At 42.0% G+C, this 14,238-nt stretch overlaps 1 protein-coding gene across 2 annotated transcripts in view; it reads left to right on the top strand.

Annotated features, from left to right (window-relative positions):
• Positions 1-7,773, top strand: part of ttll7 (tubulin tyrosine ligase-like family, member 7) — a 67,849-nt gene extending 60,076 nt beyond the window's left edge. Inside the window, exons 21-22 of one of the 2 annotated variants that reach the window (XM_063890732.1) lie at positions 5,021-5,125; positions 6,110-7,773. In XM_063890732.1, the coding sequence (XP_063746802.1) occupies positions 5,021-5,081 (61 nt within the window). In that variant the 3' untranslated portion in view covers positions 5,082-5,125; positions 6,110-7,773. The remainder of the gene's footprint in view (positions 1-5,020; positions 5,126-6,109) is intronic. The other variant, XM_063890731.1, reaches the window with a different exon arrangement.
• The last annotated feature ends 6,465 nt before the right edge of the window (positions 7,774-14,238 follow it).

Genomic DNA, 14,238 nt, shown 5'->3' with positions numbered 1-14,238 from the left:
TTCTTGCTATAATATATAGTTCATTATGCAGTAGGGGGGCTGGATATGCTTCAGAGACACAATGGGATTCAAGACCTTACTGGTAGGTCCCTGGTTAAAGCTGTGCTCTGTGTCCTCATGCAAGGCATCAACCCTATTGCCTATACAACCTATAGAAATATCACAACAAACACATATTGGGGCCAGGAAGATAAGCCCATCAGGATACTGAACCTGCGTTGAGATAAACAGAAGACATCCTTGATGTTGGGAATATTTATTTTGGTCTCTTCTTCTGGTTGATATTTTGGTAAGGAAACTGGTTAAAGCAGTTTGTTAAAGCAGAATGAGTCACATAGATGTCTGAATAAACTTTGTTAAAACTCCCTTTAGAAGACACTTTGACACAAAGACGAAAAACTTTGGTTTCAACAGCTTTTATCATGAAACCTCTTTCAGAAAACATTCCCCCCTTCCCCTCCATGGAGACTTAGAGCCATCATCCTAATCACATAACCTCGATAAAACAAACAAAAAAAATCAGCCTCATTCTATTTTTAAGGTTGGTCCCCGCAGGAGACAGCAGCTCAGGTTTGGAGGGAGCGAACTTTTAAAGAACATATGCTCTGGGCTGGCAGACAGGGAGGGAGAGAGGGAGGGAGGAGGGTGAGGAGAGGGGAGTGAAGGAGTGTGCCGTTAACAGGAAATAATGGCCCACAGATTAGCGCTCAGGTTAGCCCGAGGCCCCCTGAGGCCTGCTTAATTCAATTAGAGCCCAGATGAGCCTGTGTAGCAAATGACCTTATGAGAAAAAGAGAGCGCTCTTTTTTTCCTCGGGCCTCGCTTTACATGATTCATAACTCTTACGCATATTTAAACAGGCTATCACTTTGCGCCTACAGTATGAAAACCTTAGCTGTTGAAAAAAAGCATGTGGGGTTTGTGTTCAGTTCTAAAGCTCCTCATGTTTTGATTAATCTGGAATTGTGGCTATTGACTGTTTTATCATGCGTATATTTGTTTTGAGGATAGATTCAGGATGATAAATTAATCAGGGGTATATGTGAGAACTAATAGGATTTAATAACTTGAAGGCGCACAAATTGACACTGGTGTATCAGAATATTTGCCTTAGGTATCCTTTAGAGTCCATAAAAAGCATGCATTGGTTTGTCTCTCCTTATTTCTTCTGTGTCTATATATGTCTGTAAAAAAGCGTACCATTTGCTGCTGGACCAGCCTCTACCCATGGCTCCACACCTGCTGCTGTCGCTGCCGCTTCTTCCTCCTCTTCCTCCGTCTCTTCACCCCTCGACGCAGGTCTCTTGCTTGGTTTAGTTCTGCTAAACCCCCATCCTTTAGCACCGTCCCTGTTCCCTGGCCTCTTCTGCTCCCCACCACCTCATAGCTGTAACAAAGGCTTGGTCCCACCTGCTCAATGATGGTTGCTTTAGCTGCACAACGCACAGTCGAGCATGGCCTCCTCTCCTTTCCCTCACTTATATTCAAACAAATTTTAATTGACTTATAAAGCATGACAATCCGATATGTATTTGACCACCTGATGCCCAAAACAATAAATTATGTATTTGAAGAGAAGGAGATAGGAGAAGAAGCATATTAAGACTGTTGTAGCACTGTTTGTCTATAGTGCAACCATTCGGCTAACTTGCTGTACATCACCAGCCAATCACCCTGCTGCCACATGCTTAACTATGCCTTTCACTCAACGCTTTTATCAAGGGCATCTTACCCTGAGTGCATTTTCAAAACGAGTGGCCTCAGTGGGAACTGAGCGCCTCACCTGCACCGCATCTGTGTCATGATCAACTTAAGCACCGCACTCTTCTTGTCACAAGAAGACAGAAAATGGCTCTGCTTGCATCCCGTGTTTTGCTGTTTCACAACACCAGTGGCTCACATCTCTTCATCAGGCATGCAGGGAACAGTCACAAGCCACCGCCACTTCAGATGGATGAGAAGCAATTAGGATTATTCTCTCATTGATGCACACGTTTTCTATGAGAGGGTGTGTATGGGAGTGTGTGTGTCTGCATGCATCACGTGGCTGTTCATCCATCCCTCCTTAATTAGTGTGCCCACATCCCACTGAAAAGCACATTTAAAGCATAGGTTTTGTTTGAAATACTACTTACATGCTCTGAAATGTGGCTCTAAAGAGATCACATCCTAACATTTCCAGTCCATCCTTCCGTCAATAACTCTTAACAATGTTTTCCTATTGACGTGGGAAACACAAAATAAGGCAATTTAGTATTAAAACTTTGGAAGCCACCCACTCGATTAGCTATAGCAGAACTTATTGATGCATCTAAAATAAAAAGAGGAGTGTTCATATTGTCCTTCTTGTCACTAGCATTAGTAAGGCCAGTATTAAATACATGCTGAAACCAATAACTTGCATTGGAGCGCTGATATCCAATTAGATGGGTTGTTTTAAATGAAAACTAAGAAATATTCTAATGATCCAGCTACGGACCAACCTTTTTTGAGGACACAAATATTTACCTTCCATTTTCCATTCTATGAGAGCGCATGGGCAAATAAAACATTCACTCCAGGGTACTATGTAATATCAACTTTGACTAGCTTCAAACAATTGCGTGTACTAGCAAATAAATCTAATGCTGGTACAATGAATTAAGGTGTTGTTACTACACTGAATTTCTCCCCTTCTGTTCACTGTTTAGCTGTTCAACTGTTGCTTGTGACCTGGCAGCCATGTTTTAAAATCAAGCACAGCCAGAGTAAAATGTTCTCCATTCGTCTGCATTTGTGTGGACACTCCCGTATGACACCTGTAAACTATTTATGAATCTGTTGGAGGCTGAGTTCATTGATGTCTTACAGTTCAATACGATGCCATTAAAAAACAATGCCTATCTGAAAGACTGGTTTGACAAACATCCAAATTCTGGTTGATTATTGAAATCAAATATAAAATACTATAATAAATCATATATCAGTGTAGCTTCTTAGATCTAACTGAATATCCACACCATGCTGTCTCTTGTGCATGTACACACCAGACGTGTTACACATACACTCACAGAGCTCTTGGCAGCCTTGGGCACACATCAAAGTGGGCCTGCAGGCCGGGGTCTTTGGGGTCTCCATTGTTGACCACACCTGCCCGCTCTTGTTCAAGCATCCTTCCCCTGCTGAGTGCCCTGATCAGGTGTGTCAACAGCCCCATGAGTCTTAACAAAGTCCTTCAGTCTGTGTGGGCAGATGAGAGGAAGTAGCCAAATAGCTCCTCTAATGACTTTCTTGTTAAGCCTGGAATTACTGTCACTACCCAAAGACAATTTTCCCATGATGACAAAAGTTTCAGATTCTATTAACTTTCATCGGTCTGAAAAGTGCGGCAGTAATTAGGGTTAATTGGGGTGTTGAGCTGAATGTGGGTTGCAGATAACCTTCAAGCCTCTTTGTACCTCTTGGTTTACGATTGCGTCAGCTGCTTCGGCTATCATCCTCTCCATCCTAAGTCACGGCATTTCTTTTTGTCCGTCCTCCTATTAATTTGCTGTGGCAGTTGCATATCGATGGAGCACTCAGGAGTGGCGTGGAAGGCCTGTCAGTACAAACAGTGGTAGATTGTAGCTTTGCATGTAAGGAGCGGAGCAGGGGAGCATCTTTCTATCTCCCTGTCAACTGATTGATTGAAGCAAAGCACAAGTGCATGAACAAGCCTCCCCCTGGCTTTCAAGCATGCACGTTGTTGCCAAGACCTTCTTGATGATCAAAAGGAGGACGGACCTGGAAGATACCCGAATGAGAGTCCAATTAAATATAGCCTGCAGAGAGAGCAGCAGCTTGGACGTGAAAAGCCCTCCTACCCAACCCCCTGCCACTACCAGCACCGTGATGCTTTTAGCTGAATATTCTCAAAGTGAATAGCAGAGGATCTCTGAAGAACATACACTCGGGCCTTCGTTGAATGTTCAATATTTGATTTTCTTTCTTTTTTTAATGCCATTTCCATACCTGAGTTCTTTTTTTTTTAGTAAAGGCCCTATGGAAATAAAGGGAAAAAAGAAAAGAAATCACACCCCAAATCCATGGACAGAATCCCAGTGGATGAACACGTGGAATCTCATTGAAAAAGATGGTGGGGAACGGAAACATGAAAAATGTAGAAGAAATGAATCCAAAGGTGACACATAATCATGGAATCAGTAAACGTAAAAGGCTTAAAGCAATCCTGCCCTACTGCTCTCTTGGGTTTGAGTGTAGGAGTTTAAGAAGTAGTGGCGGACTGAGCCCTTGTTCAAGTCCAGTCATAGACGACGAAGATTTGCTGGAGGGATTCCTACGGCCCACTTGAAGCTGCTTCAAGGACACTCTTGTTGAACTAAATGAAGTTAATTTAAAAGCCTTCTAAGTCTCCTGAGTCTGGGACTGTGTTGAAGCGGACGCCCTTAGCGACATGGGATTTTTTTTTCCTCTTTCCGGTCGACTTTAGAAGAAACTGCTCGGTTAATTTGTCCAAGAGCTATTTCACGAGGAGAGAGAGAGAGAGCTGTCACAGAAAAGTATGCTATCTCCGCACCAGTTTAAAAGAAGATATTATTTCTTCATTCTGTAATCCTCGGCCCCAGTGGCTCCCTTTTGATTAGATTGTCACATCCTTAACATCTCCACAGGGACTATTTCTTTTGTCCGTTGTACTCATTTAACTGAAGGAGTATTAGATGTATTTTTTATTAGCTAAAGATCCTTGCTGCGTTTGCGGCAATAAGGTCACATAATGTACACCATCCCATTATGATGTGAGAATGTAACTCACTCTTCCAACTGATGAGTCTGGAAGAACTTTAACTTTCCCTTGTCTCATGTTTTTGAACAGTACCCCAACATTTGCGTAACCTTCAGTTAACCTTGTCCAGGATTTGATCATATCATCTGACATTGCTCTGACAACCATCTCTGACTCATTTCCAGTAGCTAAGGAACATGGGAGCAGGGTTCAGCCCCTCCTGACTCTTTCTCAACCTGACGCTGGTCTCATTCTCAGGTACTGGAACGCTGTTAGCAGGAGCTGCCTCACTGCTCTGTCTCGGTGGAAGGTGTCATAGAAAAGTCTTAGAAAGGTACTGACGCCTATGCCACGGAATGATAGGTGAGGATTTTCTGTTCATGATACCAAAGATTTAAAAAAAAAAAGGGTCAAAGTTGAAAAATACCGTTGTCCTGAAAGCCTTCTGCCAGTATATGGTCAATAATTTATCATTGCACAAACTTTCAAACTCCTACATTAATGCTGAATACAACCTAATTAAGAAGGACTATTACTGAGAGTACGGTGTGAATACAATTTTAGATTTGGTTCATTCCATAAAATCAAAGCTGTAATGAATTATCAATTATTAAATCAAATGAATCGTATTGTGATGATGGGGAAATCAAAATGGTTGATAATTATATTATTATAATTATTTCGAACCAAAAAGGCAATGACTTGCTGTTTTCAGCTTTTAGTAGATAGATTGTATTACAGTGAATAAATAGCTGTGGAAAAAATTAAGAGACCACTTCAGCATTATCTTTTTCTCTTGTGTTATTATTTATAGGTATGTCTTTGAGTTAAATGATTTTATTACATTGTATTGTATCTGTAAACTACTAACAATGTGTCTCTGTGTTGGAATTCAACACACACTGGAATGGCTGCCATACATGTAGAGATAACGATTTAAGAACAATTTGGAGTGGTGTCTTAATTTTCCGGAGCTGTGTATTTTGGTTTTGGATAGTTGGTCAGACAAAACAAGACATCTGTGTGTGTGTGGGAAAAAATAAATCTTAATCTTTAGTTGGCTCCAGAGGCAGCCCCACAAAACCCCAAATCATTTGGGAAATCACAATTTTCTTTCCTCCCATTTCAAGGGGGGAGGTTGTAATATCTTCAAATCATCTTGTCATTATGACATTAAAAGTGGAAACAAAGATGGCCATAAAACTGCAGAATCGATAGATGAAAAGTGTGCAATGTGTGGTGCCCAGCACCAAGGCGCCCTGACCTCTAAATAGTGACCTTTGCATATCTGATCCTCTCATCCTTTCCTCTAATCCCACAATCCCTCGTTTCTGCCCGTCTGTGCAGGTATCTGCTGCCAGTGACCTCTCAGTTCATCATGAAGTGGCCTTCGTCCAACTTTGGCCGCATCTCCTCAGCCAGGCTACGCTCACGCAGCCTTTTCGCCGCCAGGATGGGCCACTTCTGAAGTCACCATGGCAACTCTGGCTTTCGACACCTCGCCTTTTGACCTCAACCCCTCTCCCCTGACTCTCACCCAACCACTCCGATCTCAGCAAGTCTGGCGCCACAACCTGGGCCTAAATCCTTGTAAGATCAACAACGAAAAGCCGGATGATTTGGGATTTCTTAAGGGCCTTGTTCAGTTTAGACTTAGACCTAGACCAGCAGACCATCCGTACCCACCGACCCCAGTTACACCAGACAATGGGTTTCCCCTCTTATCTCATTGTAATTGCTGTATTATACTTACTCAATGTACAGTTACAAGTCATGGTACTGTAAAAGAAAAGAATTACAACTACTAAACAATGCAAGAATGATTTATTTATGTACTTACTTATTTTGTAAGGTATTCCATGAATGCAGTGAATGCTGGCGCAGAATGCATATGGAATGATAAACAAAACTATCCCTTTTTTGATAAAGTGGATTAAAAAAAAAGAAGCTTATTTTTGCTGGCTGTAATAAGTTATATTATGTAAGATTTTTATTTATTTAATAACTTATATCAGAGGCTTTATGTTTCAACAGTCACTTTATGTTTCAGTTTTTACAGTCGAGGTGGTGCCCAGGGAACTGTGTAACTTTTGAATGCTAACGCTTCATGTTTTACCTGTGTGATATTAAGGGCAGCACTGTAAAGCAACGCAAAGTTAAGAATGTCAATCTAGTAAAGCCAAGCCTCTTTGTCTCGTAGAGTGAGAGCTGAATATGACGCCACAGCGCAAAGAGCCAAATGCCAAGAGAGCACCCAGTTCCTAATATGCACTTTGCAGTATGTCACAGAAAGAAGAAGTTGGTGCACATTGCAGTAGTGTTTGCATGCCTAGATTTTAGTCCCTTGGCCGGATGTAGTGGTTAGAAGAGCTGCGTTTGGAATCTACTTGAAGTTTTGCGTTGTCATCATTACTAATAATTATGTCTTTGTATCGCCCTCACTCAGCAGGAGACACTTTTAGATTTGTCGTGTGGAGTACAGATGTGTAGAAGATAATAAAGGATGTGTTGCATCACTTGCAGATTGAGCAGCACGTTGAATGGCTCATAAGCCCAAATGTTATGTACTGTAACCACAGTGATTTGCCTGGGAGAAGCAGCTGCAGCCTTTTTCCCCCCCGCACCGCACTGTAGGTACAAGTGCCAGGGAGATTGTTGATGTGCCAATAATAACACATCTACTTCATGTGTTCAGTTGGGTTTTATTTAATGTTAATATATCATAAAACTACTGTAGGACCTCAGTTAAGTACAGTATTTAATGTGAATAGGGAGAAACGCAGTGTTATATGATTTGTAGTTTACTTGGCTTTGTGTACTCCCCCCCCCCCTTTGATAATAGACCTTTAAAGATAATATTTAAAGATGCGTTCGATAACCCTGGCTAACAAGTGTAGCAGCAATGCTACGCTCAATCTACTCAACCGTCCCCATACACTGAACATCACAATGCCAAATGTCTTTGTTTGCCTGATTTTATTTCTGTAAGATATTAAGTCTTTTTTTCATTGAAGGTGTGAGATTTTTTATTTTACATAGCAATAAAAAGTTGAAACACACACATTTCCTCCTTTTGTCATTTGTTTTATTCAAGTAGAAATGATTTGTGCCTAGAATCTTTTTAACTTGCTCTCTTTTTTGATGATGCAACAAAGGTCCCTAGCTGGAATTGAAACAGGTATGTTGTGGTTATCAAAATATAAAGCTGATTTAAAGGTCATAAGAGAAACAAATGCAGCACAGACTCACATTCAAGGTAAATGGTAATGTTGTGAAATTCACCAGATCCATGATTTCATTACATATTTTATGTTTAGCTTATGAATATATTCAATTTTAAATAACATTATTTCAGCACTGATATGTCATTAGACTTTTGAGTCTACATTTATAAAGATCAACAGAGGCGCGGGTGAAGAGGAAAAACATTGAGGAGAATCAGCAGTTTTGCTTTAATTAAATAAAGCTAATTTTAATCAGTTTATAAATGATCATTTATAATGAAAATCTGGACATCTTTGGTCACTTTCACAAACATTCTGCAAGGCCTTTACTTACTTTTCTCACATTTTCTATTGTTTCATTTGCAGCCTATAAGCATTTTTTTTTTTTACAATAAATTAATTAGTATCAATACAATTAGGAGATGTAAAACAAATTAGTGAGCAAAATCAAGAGGAACTAATTAGAACCATTGAATTTAATTGCTCCTGATCTAATGGTAATAAAACTTCCTGTCCGCATGACATTATTACTAGAGAAGCTCCCTGGCTATCTGGGTCAGCTTCTGAGTGATATCACATTTCTCACCAGAGAGGCCCCTGCAGACAGGTGACACTCCTGAACTGTCACTCTTCTCCAAAATGGAAGGGCTTCTGGGTACACACTCTCATCTTGACCCCGAAAGCCTCCCTGCATGGAGGATCATGTGTGCCCACAAGCCTTTGCTCAACAAGAACAGAGTCAGTTTTTATTTAGACCTGCAACAGCAGCATGGGGTCCAGATTATTGTGACCTTTCCACCCACCATCCCTCTCTCCGTCCCTCTTTCTGTCAGCAGAAGAGGTGCTGGGCCATGACCTTAAGGCTCTCCGGCCTCCGCCTTAGCTGCGGCCCCTGCAACCAAAAGAGAGCGGAGGCTGACAGTCTGGCACTGCGACCCCGAAGTGCTGTCCAAAAATATCTCCCCCAGCAACGGTGCTGCGCTGTTCTGTCCTGACCTTTCCACTCATCACTCTCCTCAGCCCCATTGCCATCAATCACTCCCCTTGCCCACCTGAGCGTGGTCCAGGCAGCTCTGCGGCCACAATTCAGCTTTTTACTTTTTTTCAACCTGCACCATGATGACCCAGTTTCAGGGCCCTGAGCCGACCTCTCGGCTTGGAGAGTATAAAAGCGACTGGGAGCTGTGTGAGAGAGTTGGATGGTTCAGATGAGATAAGGAAACAGACACACAAGCTCTCGCAGCAGACACAGATGGCTGACTCTTAAAAAAAAATCAGCTTTTTTCTGCACTTAATCCACTATTTCAAATGACATGGAGGGAAAAGAGCAGTGTGATTTGTTCTGTAATTATGACTGGCTGAGTGAGGTGTCCAGAGCCTCCTTTCTTTTTCTAGTAAAGCTTTAAAAGTGGAGCCTGTGGTGTTTTTTTTGCTTTCAAATAACAAAAATGACCTTTCTTATCAGACACATTTTGCCTGTGTACAGCTGTGTATAAAAAAGTGTGTATGTGCAGGATTATGTATCTCTCCTACCCACTGTGTGTGAAATGGCAGCATGTACCGTGCTGTATGAATGTATGTGTGTGTATAGCATGCTCACATATGTTCACTGCTGTGTTTTATTAGTTTTCCGGGCCTCACACCTGTCTGTGTGCCTTGACATTGTGTGTTTGTGTGTTTACGTGTATTCTCAAAGGACACATTCAATGACACCCGCTGCAATACATTATCTGCGGTGCCTCGTTGACAACATCTTTGCTCTCAGCAGGGGTCTTGCCTGTAACTGACACATAAACCAACAGATAAACACACACACACACACACACACACACACACACACACACACACACACACACACACACACACACACACACACACACACACACACACACACACACACACACACACACACACACACACACACACACACACACACACACACACACACACACACACACACACACACACACAAACACACAGAGGAGCCTCGATGGTCTTCACTGAGCCGGTCCCACTGGCTCGGGTTATTTACTGCAAACACATTTCTGTTTACTCTGCGACACATTTCATTTTCTCTTTAACTAAAATGAATTCTGCTGGACAGTTCAGGCAGGGAGTAAAAAGATTCAAATATCATGTTTGGTTGTTTATTTGTTTGTTTAATTCACATGGTGGCCGTAGATGATTTAAATACTCACAAGCGTAACATAATTAAGGGATTACGTGTTATTAAACTAAACACTAATTCATTAGTAAATCATCACTAAACTAATAAAGTAGCAATTTTAATGAGTTGTCTAAGTCATTTATCAAGTAAAAATGAAAAAAACAACAACATTATCATCATTCTCAAACTAGCACAGCGTGGGGTTCCCACAGTGGGTGCACATAAAAAGGGGTGCTAGAATAAGACAAAAATCCCTTTAAAGAGGAACTATTGAGCTACTGTTAAAAAAAGATACAATTTAAAAGCTTTCACCCTTGATATTTTATATACTAAATAATTAAATGAATTCTCAATACTCAAACTAAAGCAGATTAGTCAACAATGATAAGTTGTGTTAATTAAGGCCTTGTTGGACCTTCCAGCTTAATTTAGCCTCTGATCCTGATTATCATGGAGATTTGTTCATTTAGTTTAGAGATGTAAAACGGCCCATGAATTGAAGCTAACTGACAGATGTGAACAATTAGAGAAGGAGCTGCAGATTGAAAGGGGTTTCAGTAGTTTTTAAATCAAATAAGAAAATATTTGCTGTCTCCAACTTCTTAACTTGGGAGGATTTGTGATATATTGTATTAAGATGAATTCATTTGTATTTTGGCATTTAGCTTTCGAGAGCTCTGATCTCAGCGTGGTGACATTTTATAGACAAAATGATTGAGAAAATGAGTAAATACTGAAAATAATGTTTAGTTGAAGCTCTTTTGTTATTCAATACATTTGATCAAGTGTGATTTAAAGTTACGAGGCGCAGTTCAAACAAAAAGTCATACTTTCTACACGAAATATGTTTGACATGATCCACACCTTCAACTGATGGCAACCAACATCACACACACACACACACACACACACACACACACACACACACACACACACACACACACACACACACACACACACACACACACACACACACACACACACACACACACACACACACACACACACACACACACACACACACACACACACACACACACACACACGGTAATGTGATATATTAATGCAGATGTCATCACACTTCAGGCTTTTTTAAGTGAGCACAAAAGGCTACATTAATCACCACACAGTCCCGAAGCCCTCCTTGTTGGCACTCCACATCAGATTCAGTCATCCTCCATAACTCAACTCACTTTTGACACTCAGGTCATACCCCTCTCCTCCACAGTCACGAATTTGGGAGTTAAGTTTGACCCTCACCTGACCTTTAATGACCACATAAACCACCTGTGCAAAACTTCCTTTTACCACCTCAAAAACATCTCCAAACTTCGCCCCACCTTAACCCTGTCAGATGCAGAGAAGCTCGTCCACGCCTTTATATCATCAAGACTGGACTACTGTAATTCACTCTTCACTGGGATCACTGGCAAAAATATCCAGAAGCTGCAATACATCCAAAACAGCGCTGCCAGGATCCTGATGAGAGTTCGGAAATATGAGCACATAACACCGATTCTACACTCACTACACTGGCTTCCTGTCCCATTCCGGATTGACTACAAAGTCCTCCTGCTCACCCATAGATGCATAAATGGGCATGCACCCCCCTACCTACAGGAACTGATTACTCCCCAAACCTCCAACCACACCCTTAGATCCCAAAACAGCTTGCTCTTCCGGGTCCCCAACACCAAGCTCCGAACCATGGGCGACCGGGCCTTTAGCTCTGCAGCCCTGCGCCTATGGAACAGCCTCCCTGACCACCTAAGGGAAACACAGACTCTGGACTCTTTTAAAAATGGCCTAAAAACATTTCTATTCAAAAAGGCGTTTTTGACACAGTAATAGATTACTGTCAGCTATTTCTTACGTGCTACTGTTGATTTGCTGTTTTTTTTTTCTAATATGTATGTGTTTACTAGGTTTTTTATTAGTGTTTTGACTGTATATATACTGTGTGTAGGTACTGTGGCACTCTGAGATTCCCTTGGAATGAAGAGTGCATTACAAATTAAATATATTATTATTATTATTAGAAAACACTGAATCCAGTGTAAAGAGGATCTTTCATTATTTGGTTCTGTATGCTTGTTTTTTCTTTTGTAAATGTGCCGGTAAGCTGTGGGTGATCTGGTTGCCTCAGTGAGCAGTCCTTGCCTCTATTTACCAGGGGGAGTGTTGCATGAGTGTGCTTGCTTGTTTGTCTCACATTCACATATAACCACACTTTCACACCCGAGCAGCGAGTTGCTTGTTCACCTTCCCTTCCAGACACTTAAACACATTCACACATATAAATATAAACCAGTGACCTTCTGCCTATTAACCCACTTCACTAACCTTTATGGACCTGTCGACCCGGTATCTCTATGCATAGCTGCTGGGTCACACTGCACTGCACCAATCCGAATGTTCACCTTGGTTTCAACACTCAAGGAGTCTACTGTACTTTGTTCCACCCACAGGGGGTTACAGATGAGCACATTTCTGCATATGGCCATCATTCACAGCCCTGGGCTCCCCCTGAGTGTGTGTCTTGAGTGTGTGTAACAAATGGAGCCGAGCAGTAAAGGTATTAATGTGAAGGAACGAGCCCTGTGGTGGAAGTGCGGCGGGAAGTCACTTTCTCCCATATGGCCCCTAACAAGATGGAGAGGAGCAGGCAGGTGTGAGCGGTGGTCCACACCTCCGCTGGCTTGATTAGCACTTCTGATGGGAGAATAGAGAGGATGACGATCCTCCGCGTGAGGCTGTCATTCTCTTCTTCCTCGTACATCTCCACTGCCATCACTACTCTCTGCCCCTCACTCTGCAGAGAGAGCGAGAGGGGAGACTCAAAATGAGAATAAATGAGGTGTGGGGAAGTCGTTCGGGCAGAGGCTGTTTGTGTGCATGTACCTGCCTTCTATTATGTTCAGATCTCTTCCTCTAGCTGCAGCTGATGAGCCAAAAGACCGTCCGGGGACTCTTCATGCAGGAGCTGCTGAACGCCCCGGGGGACGGATTGAGCAGGCTGGGATATTATCAATACAGCCCCTCCAGGCAGCCTGGGAGACTAAAGACAGAGCCATTGACTTGCTCTGCCTATTAGTCTACTGCTGAGCATCAGTGTTGGGAGAGTAGGGGGAGAGTTGGTTCAACTTCAAGCTCAGCCAACCAGACCTCCAACTTTGTCTCATCCATTCCTGCTCATGGCCTTTCTGACCCTCCTCTTCTTTGTTTGTTTCCTTCTTCCTCAAATGTACTGTCCCTCCTCTGGCCTTGCTCCTTCTCTCAGAGTTCTTTTTATAATTTTAACACCATTATTCCGCTCCCCCCCCCCCCCCATTTCCCTCCCTTCCTTTGACGGTGCCAAGGTGCGCCCACACATGCAACGCGCTGCCTGCTGCTGTAATTACATGCGCCTCTTCTTAAGAGCTTTGTTTCTCGGGGAATGCTTTTTGAACCTCTCTCGTATCATTACTCTGTATTTTTAAATCCTCCATCTCTACTTTGCTTCACAGTTATTTGATATTCCATTTGTGTAATGAGTTTGACCTTGTGTTTGTTGAACAGAAGCCAAAGAGCTCGACATGAGCTCTTTCTCTGAAATGGTTTAAAATTGTCGTTTTTTAATTCATGTGTTTTCTGTATCAAAAACTTTTCAGAAAGCTACTGCAGATGTGTATAGATGAAAACATATCTCAACAGGCTTTATATCTAAAATATAGATCCAATATAGATTTAAAGGGTAATAAATGTATCCCTCACTGAGATACTGTCTAATGTTCAACGTATGGTCATTATTTTAGCTTTCCCCTCTCCTTGCTGCCAGCTACACGAATGCCAAATCATTCCCAATCTTCCCTTTAACCTTGATGATTCACAGGGACAGCTCTCTGGCCGATCTGCTCTCAGCGCCTGCATGAAGGAAACTGGAGAAACCCTCAACAGAAACCACAGCTTGGTCTCTGGAGCCAGCAGCCATTTTGAATCCCCCTCAGATGGCTTAAACAGCCGTTAATGTGACCTCATCTTCAAAAAAAATTAAAAAAAGCAGGAGGAATTCAGAACTGGTAACCCTGCAAACCCTCTTAAAAACT

This window comes from Eleginops maclovinus, chromosome 9 (genome assembly GCF_036324505.1).
Source record: "Eleginops maclovinus isolate JMC-PN-2008 ecotype Puerto Natales chromosome 9, JC_Emac_rtc_rv5, whole genome shotgun sequence".
Lineage (NCBI taxonomy): Eukaryota > Metazoa > Chordata > Actinopteri > Perciformes > Eleginopidae > Eleginops > Eleginops maclovinus.
Note: the sequence above shows the minus strand (reverse complement) of the source record. Positions and strands in the feature narration are given on the sequence as shown.